General features: G+C 42.5%; 1 protein-coding gene across 9 annotated transcripts in view; it reads right to left on the bottom strand.

Moving 5' to 3' along the window:
- agrn (agrin) overlaps positions 1-9026 on the bottom strand; it is a 274348-nt gene that overhangs the window by 157716 nt on the left and 107606 nt on the right. For all 9 annotated transcript variants that reach the window (XM_036008107.1, XM_036008108.1, XM_031286349.2 and 6 more), the window contains one exon: positions 5324-5362. In XM_036008107.1, the coding sequence (XP_035864000.1) occupies positions 5324-5362 (39 nt within the window). The remainder of the gene's footprint in view (positions 1-5323; positions 5363-9026) is intronic.

Genomic DNA, 9026 nt, shown 5'->3' with positions numbered 1-9026 from the left:
TGTGTATGCACACGCAACAAATTTATCACGCACTTAACAGGAATACACACACACACACTCACACACACTCACACTCACACACACACACACACACACACACACACACACACACACACAGGAACCCAAAGCACATACACACCGACGGATAAAAGTTGATAGAAACTGTAAAATCGGATGTTTGGGGTTCTGTAATGTGTGTGTGTGCCGGGAGTATATGTGTGTTCCTTCACACAGCCTGAGGTTCAACTGCAATCTGTAAACAATGTTTCTAACTGAGTGAAGGAAAACAAGAAGCAAGGGGTGAAATGTTCAAGAGAGTTAGTGTGTGTGTGTGTGTGTGTGTGTGTCTGGCAGAACGAGAGAGAACAAGAGAGCACTGAACTGCAGATGCCTGACGTTCACAGCAAACGTTGCTTCTGCAGAAAACTACGACATATACAGTATCTGTGTATACAGTGTGGATATTGTCAGCACAGAGCAAAACGCTCCAATAACTTCCACTTCATAATAGGGAAAACACTGACTGTGATGCAAGACTCGGCTAATAGCAGGATATCAGCGCAATTTTGTTCAGCAACACGTTGACACTGCAAGCCACTTATTTTCCTCTAATTAACAACCTGGCAATGAAATTCGTTCCATTGGTTACACTTCCCTGTGTGGTTATTTTCTGACATCGCCACCAAACAATTAAATTAGCACCTACCCATCACAGATTAAAATGGAATGACAACTGAGTCCTGATTTAAAATAACTTGCTGATGTTTTAATGAGAGGGAATGAGCAACGTAGCCTTTCACTAGTACTGAATGGCCGCCGTCACCATCAACATGTGAAGAACATAGAGAGCCCATTTAAGGCAACATTAGGCCGTTCTGCACGCTAATTACTTCCAATATATGACAAAGAGCTGAGAAGGTTTGGGTTTTCAACTGTCCCTCTGCACAGCCATGCTGAGCGATAAGGGCTTGGATAAGCAGCTAGAAACTATTAATTAGCTCACATGGATTCATACTGTCGATATGGTTTTGTTTATCCCACTAATGTCATTCTTTCCATTTCATTTCAAAGACTCGGCATAGTAACATACTGCTGCCTTTTTTATGTCATTGTTTGTTTTTTTAATCTCTTGCTCTGCCATGAGGAAGAAGGAAATCAATCAAGTGTGGATACATTTACTGTGCGTCTAACGAGGCAAAAGGAAAGTTGCCATCACAGGAAGCTTTCAACAATGCGGATGCATATTCATTCAACAAGAGGATGTTAAAAAAGCCAAATTGAAGCGGATATGTGGATCGCAATACTCCAGATTACACCTATGTCTAGCTTCTATTGTACATTACAGAGAGGCCTAATGCCAACAAATCAGACATGGCTATAAGAGTTGCTGGCTGACAGCTTCCAGATCACAGCCGCAGATAGCTCAGTGTGTTGTGTGTCCACATCAAAAAACTGCTGATCATTACAAGGTCCAAGGTCCGAGAATAACCTGCATCAACACTGGCGGGAGGTGCTCCGCAGCCGGGGGACATATCAAAGCAAACCCGCATTGCAAACTGTGTCAATAATTACTCCTTGTCATAGGGTATCAAAAGCAAATAGTGCTGCACTTTACAGGAGTATACCTCAGTTCTCTTCTTCTTGGTTGATATTTTTGTTTTTCTCTCTGTGGACTACTGCTTCTAACCTATTTTGACAGATCAATACCGGGTAAGCTGAGGTGAGGTGAGGCAAGCCTGAATGTGAATGCTGTCAAAGACGGATGGTTAGATGTGGGCATTGACCAGATTTGGCTAATCTCATTGCCTTTCACCTCTGTTTATGAAAAAAAAACGACTTACTGAGCCCTTCAGACACTCACGTAAACATCTGCTGATGCCACCGACACAAAACGAGACAGGCTACTCTGACCAAGGTGAGGATATAGAGTACATCTGTGTAATTTAAAATGTGTGTACTTTAAAAGGGCAACAAACTTTTCTGTTGATAAAGTCAAGGCTGCCTCAACCCCCTCCGCTTTCCCCCAGCAGCCTCCACATTAGTGGTCTAACAAGCTGCTCTCTTTTAAAAGCCGGACATGACAATTCTTCGGTGAAATCGTAATACAGGAGAGGCAACTTTACCTTTGATATCTTGATGTGAGACATTCTCAGCCAGTAACCCCACCCCGGCTAAAATATGAGGTAGATATTTTGCTTCTGTTGTGTGAAATCTATGATGTGAAATGATTTAATTAAGATAGGCGAGGAGCCATAATTAATTCTGCCTCTCTCTGAGTTAGGCTTACTGTCAAGAACACAGAGAAAGGCTCCGGCAGAATAAATTATTGTGTGTATGCGTGTGTGTGTGTGTGTGTGTGTGTGTGTGTGTTTATTACATCTGAGGGGGTAATGGGTGTGGAGCGCTTAGTTGCTGTATTCTCCCAGAGCTGACAAAGATTTATGTCAATTCTTTAGGATGGGGTAGTGTTCTTAAAGTGTGAGTGAGCCTCATGGCACTCTTATTTAGGTGTTCCACCACCTTAGATCAAATCAGTCCAAGAGTTTATTTTGTCTGTCAGCAAGGAGCATCCTCTGGGGAGCACCGTCAGTGACAAAAGCGCAACTAAAGCCAGGCAGGCTGTGCTGGAGACGGCTACAGTCACAGAAGACCTCTGAACTAAGACTTAACTTATTACACTTCCTTTCTTTTGAGTCTCCGGCCTATTCGGATCATGTTTGGCCAGTGTTTAGTCACCTAAGGTTGTAATAGGATGAAATGAAGGATAGTTCAAGGGAGCAGTCTACAGTACACCTGATATTCCTCTCAGCCTAAAGTCCTTGAGACAGAACTAAAGACGTGAATCTATTCTTTGTCCAAGTTCAATTAAAAACTAGATTTTCCATAAATCAGATGACAAATACCTAGTGAAGTAATAATCCTTATTAGATCTTCAATAAAATATGACCAAAGATTGTGTCTAATTAACACTGCCTCCTTGCTATGCTCTTAACCACTGCACAAACTCTGGATGTAGACAACTGAGGGCCAAGATCCTCGTTCATCAAGCATTTCTCTGAGTCGACCCTCTTTCCAAACTCCAATACTAATCCCTCAAGCTGCAAGTCTTTGAGCTTTCTAGCTCTGGCCAAACGCACAACAACTGTCTTATTATCAGGAGACAACATGCAATAATGAGTGCAGCCTGAGCCAAGCAACTGTCGCTTTGAGCTTTCAAAGAAAAAGCCTAATTAACGGCTGCTTTGTGACTTCTGTCACTTTTTTTTTGACCGGTGATTATAGGCCATTCATTTGGGAGGATTTGTCAGCTATTTGCGGGTGGCGCACACCATAAATATCATCTAAGAGTTTTGCTTATGTTGTGCCGAACCTGCAATTTCCGCCAGCGAGTCCCAAGATTCTCTCGCTCTAATTTGCAGAACAAATTCCTTTACTTTCTGCAGAATCTCCTCATGCTAATAAAGACGTTTCATCAACGGCAGTTCAGAGACAAATTAGGCTGTGTAAAAATGCAGACTTCTTGGTATCTTGTCCATGATTTTCTGTAATCAAGTACTGGAGAGCAGGGAGGACAAGTTCAGTAGAACGAGGGCTGTGCTCTCTACTAAATCGCCCCTCCACCACTACTAAAACCATGCGTCTCCAAAAAGTGGCCTACTGTCTTATTTGGGCCAACTCTAATTGTCTCACTAATCTCTCCAGCGTTAAATGACCCAGAGAAACTGCGTCCCACAGGGCAGGCTTACCACACTGATTGGAGGCTTTGCCTTTTGTTTTGCTTGGCATATTAAAACAGCATAGGCTGCTGATGTAAAGCCTACAGAACTATTGGAAATGTAATTAAGGGCTAGCAGCAGCTTTTAAATGGTTGACTAGTGCAGAAACAAACTGTGCCCCTCAGACAGCAAAAACTTTAATACATGGGAAATGAGTGGCTCAATCGATAAGCAGGGCGTTATTTCCTTTGTAGGTGGAAATTCAATGGAAGACAGAAATGGGCTTGCTTCACTGCCTGCACACTGTTTCTCATTTGCCCAGTGGAGAGACACATTTTATAGCAATATTTGCTTCAAAAACAGACCTTTCTGTGAGATATAATCATTTGTCAAGACAATTTCATCTGCCATTAAAATAAAAACAAATCGCTGCTGTAAACTGCGCCGGCTCCAATTGGATCTCCAGTGTTTTTTGATGTGAGGCACGAAAGAGAAAGTATAGACATACTTGCACACTCCTCAGGTGTTGAGGTGAGGCAGAGTTTAGAAACGCTCCAATCAAGCCCAATCATTTGTTGAAGCCAAAACGCCACAGCCATTTCATATCGACAGTGAACAGCCTATTGTCCCGACCCTGCCAGACAATCCCATTCGTCATAAACCACCTCTAATTTGATACATTTTTTAAAGCTGACATCTTTCGCAAACCGCTTTTCCAAACAAGCTGGCCTATGGGGCGAGTGATTGAGCAATTACCAGAAACAGATTCTGAGAGCCCCAACTGTTGCCTTTTGTCCCTGACATCAGCTGGCCAGCTGGGACATTAGGAATATTTTCTCCTCGTGTTTTCATCCCTCCAAACCTCTGGCTTTGTAGCTTGCACACAAGCAGGATGATACAACACCTTCAGAACTAGTAGTAGTCCATTCTTGGCTGGCTGTCAGTGCAGTATAAAGAAAATACAACACAAAAGTCTATCAAACACTGTCTCAGTGCGCTGCCTCTGATAAATATTCATGATAGCAGCTTGAAAACCAGATGTTTTCCTCCAATTAAAGCTTGCTGAGATACACAGTTTTAGAAATAAATTGTTGCTTTTTTTAATTAAAAGCACATGTTACTGGGCCAGTAAACAACTTAAACAATGCAGCACCCATTTCAAAGATTTATATGTATGGGACAGGAGGAGAGCATGTGGCTAACAAGGTGAGGTGATGGTGCTGCTCTGCGCTCCCGGCCTACAAACCTCAGGTAATGTAGAATACCCAGGGAAAGGGGGTGTATTATCCCATTAGACCCTATCAGAAGGCTGTGAATGCAGCTGTAGTAACAGGTATTGAACATCAGCCTAACTAGCCGTGCGAAGCAGATCAAATCAAGTCATCAAAAGATCCTTCTCACATCAAAGCCCTGAGCAGACCTGGCTACGTGCCTACCATACCAACTGTGTAAAAACAAAAAGCGAAGCAGCCAAATCTGGCACATCGCACAGACGGCTGGCCACTTCAAAGGCAGGGAACTGCTGTATGAGGGCATTACTCGTAGGTACAACCCCAAAACACCAGCGGACAACGGAGGCGAGCAGAAAGAAACCACAGAGGACTTACCATCAGGAGGCTGGACTGGAGTGAAGTGAGGAGGTTTGTCTGAAAGAGATAAAAGAGAAAGAGAGAGAAATAGGTTTTTAGTTTTGGGGGAAATTCACAGACTTCCCAGAGGTGCAGGCCAAGTAATTGAGTTGCTACCCTGCAGGAACCCAGCTGAGCTAATCAACAGTAGTACATTTCAGCGATAGGTATCATCATTGTTTCTATGGTCTTCTCATCCCAAACCACACTGCATGACTTTTGATACCATAAGAGCACAATGAGAATGGTAAAAACACACGGGAATGGATCTTCTTTTCTTTTGCGTTGAAAAGTGTAAGACAAGATTTGAAATTCCACAGCAGTGATCACATCAGTGAAAATGTACTCAGTCCCCACCCTCCAGCAACCATATGCAGAATAAATCAGATTCTCCCCCCCCTTACAATATCAAATGACATCATGCTACTCTCCTAGTAAACACCCAGCAGACGATGACATAAGGCTTGCTGGTTTGTGGGAACCATAAAACAAGACCTGTAGTGTCAAATGACTGAGTATAGAGTAACACTCAGGGGAAAGACCTCATGAAACTGGAGTCCTTTGCAGTTTTGACACCTTAACGCTTGCAAATGAGGACAATCTTGACAAAGCAATGGATCAATAGTAGTTTATGTAATGTAGACTGCGCATGGAGAACATATAGTTTGAATCACATTGTTTAGCAGGGAAATAGGGGATATTCTTAGTGACAAAACAAAAACTATGCACAAACAGAATTCGGGCTGCACTAACATTTACCTTTATCGTCGATAAATCTGATGATCATACCATTAACTGTTTAGGCTACAAATAGCCAAAGAATAGTGAAAAAGCAATTTCCCAGTGCCTTAGGGGGTGTCTTCAAATTGCTTATATTTTCTGACAAACAAACCAATTTACAATTTTAATTTACAATATAAGAAAAGAGAGCAGCAAATTCTAACATTTTGAGATGCTGGAACCAGAGAATGTTTTTTTGCATAAACGACTGCTCGCCTTTTTAGGTTATGGAAGATATTTGTTTTGTTGATTGGCTAATTGATTAGGCAACAAATCATTTCAGTACTGTGCATACAGATACCAAAGACATTTGGCACTGAATGATACAAAGCTATAAGCAAAGTAAGAAGACTGACATCATGTTGGAAAATTAAACATGTCCAGTAGGGTGGGGAAAAAAAAAACCAATACAGCATAGTTTGTCTGCTTGACAACACCATTTTGCAGCAATAAAATTTAAGTGAGCTAAACAAACAGAGAAATGTATCTTTTGGATAAAACATATGTTGACAAAGTCTCCTTTTGGGGACATAATTTGAAATTGGAAAAAAAGGTAATAAATTGCAATATATCGCAGAACATTGCAATTAGTTTAAAATCGCAATAATATCGTCTCGTGACATATGTATCGCGATGATATCATATAGTGAGTGAGAAGCCATCAGGAAGCACAATTACTGATCTACAGAAATGATTTTGGTGTCATCATCATTTGCCAGGGAACTTCACCAAAGGGACAACGTGTTACCTCGAAGGCCATCATGATACACTGGTCACAGTGTACCAGGGCACTGGAGTACCGAGCACAAGTCAACCAAACCACCATCTGCACTCTCGCAGTCAACTCAGCTGTCTGGCTCACGAAGCAGAGCTCCGGTGAGTTGTCAGAGCTGCCAGCATCAAACGTACACACCAGCACACACATTCAGAAAGGATGTGCAGCCACCCAGCCATCTCTCTGACGTCTCTGCACTGTGAGGGATAATGAGGAAGATAAAACACATCACATCAATTACCCCACTAACACATTTTTACTGGGCTCCGTCAACCACTGCGGCAAAGCCTTTTCCAGGACTTCTGCGATACCCGTCGGCGTCCCAAGACACAGCTGAGTTTTAAATTTAGGCTCACTTAAAATTGCTTGTCAACAGTCGGGGCTTCGGGGCAGAAAGAGAGAGAAAGGGTGTGTGAGAGAGAAAAAAATGAGGAGAGGGGAGAGGCGAGGCTGGTGCTAGAGGTGAATAATGAAGTGTCGGCTGAAGCTGTTTCCCAGTCAGTCATGACGGTAACTGATTTCCATCTGGGGGGGATTTCAAGAAAACATATAAAACGAGTGAAACAGAAATTGGCACAAGGAAAATATAGAAGTTCTGCTGAGAGGGTAAAGGAGCGCGCACAGAAACAGACATCCACACAAGCTGTACTTCCTGTCTCGCATTCGTAAGCATGCATAAACACACACAAACAAACAAGGCGAATCAGAAAGAGCCTTGACAGAAAAGGTGGCGTACAGAGCGCAGGGCAACACTAAACGATTTCGTCAAATTTCCATAATGAAAAGACAAGATAAGGTCTTTCCATAAACATATCAGCCTTTCCCATCTCCCTTTGCACCCAGCAAAGCGTGAGTTCCTGTGCCTGTGTGAATGTCAGAACATGGCCATCATTCACCTTATACTGTATCTTCAGCAAATCAATATGTGTCTGACTGTGACATTTAGCCATGTGCACGAAGAGGAGTGTGTGTATGTATCACTGAATGTGTGTCATCTTCCCTATTGGTGCGGTTGATGTATAGTCACACAGAATGATAAACCAAGAGTGTGTCTGTGTGTGGGTTCTGCTGGCAGGCGGTAGGATTTTGTGGGGGTTACTGCGTGTGTGTGGGCATGCTTCACCCCATATGGTGACAATAGAAATAGGGAATCTGAGGTTGCACTGCTCCTCTAACACCCCTCCTCCCTCCCCACACACATCCAAACACAAACGTCATCACTACCAGCACTATCACCATCCTATCAAGCTATCCCTGTGGCCACATGGCGAGGGCTCCTGGCAGCATAAAAGAGCCCCTTTCATTTCATCAGTTCCTCCAACGCACATTTCTCATCTGAGAGGTGAAGATTGGCCCGCTTTAACTGAGTTTGTATTAAATCTATTAGAATCTGTCTGGCTGAAATTGATTCAGTAACACAGCGAGGTTACAAATGGACCATACTGCTCTGGTCACCAACATCCACCAATTAGCCTGAGAAGGAAAGACTGACAAAGATGATAGAAAGACACAAACCTAGAAAAGAAGTAGACAAATGCTAAGAGGTGCATCTAATGCAGTGGCATCCTCCGGGCTATGGGGACTTTGCCTTCTACATGGCTGAAAAGTCAACAGCCTGATAACAGACTAAAGGGCTGACATGGAACAACAACCATGGCTAAAGAATATTAACAAGCCTCTCCCCTAAAAGTGTTGCTCAAATTCCACTTCAACCTCAAAATGACTGTGCTTGATTAACATATTACTTACTTACAATGATGTGCAGGGATTATGTTGCCCAAGTCTTGCATAAATAATAGCCCACTTTGGATAGTTGAGAGGACTTTCACCTTTAACACAGTCTAATCTGGCAATGCACTCAAAAATAGACTTGTGTAAGTCTGTGAGAGAGTGAGGAGAATGAATAAGTTAGCGTTAACACAGACAGGCAAATGGTAGAGGGGGACAGCTGAAGGTGTGCTGCTGCCAGTAATGTAAAAAAAATAAAAAAAATAAATAGAAAATGGTTGCATATCTTTGGTGAATTCATAAACTCATATTGTGAATACAAATTATACCCGGCATGGGGTTTAACAGAAGACAAACTAAAGCAATTATCTCATTTAGTCTTTGACCCAAGAATCTACT

This window comes from Sander lucioperca, chromosome 12, assembly GCF_008315115.2.
Source record: "Sander lucioperca isolate FBNREF2018 chromosome 12, SLUC_FBN_1.2, whole genome shotgun sequence".
Lineage (NCBI taxonomy): Eukaryota > Metazoa > Chordata > Actinopteri > Perciformes > Percidae > Sander > Sander lucioperca.
Note: the sequence above shows the minus strand (reverse complement) of the source record. Positions and strands in the feature narration are given on the sequence as shown.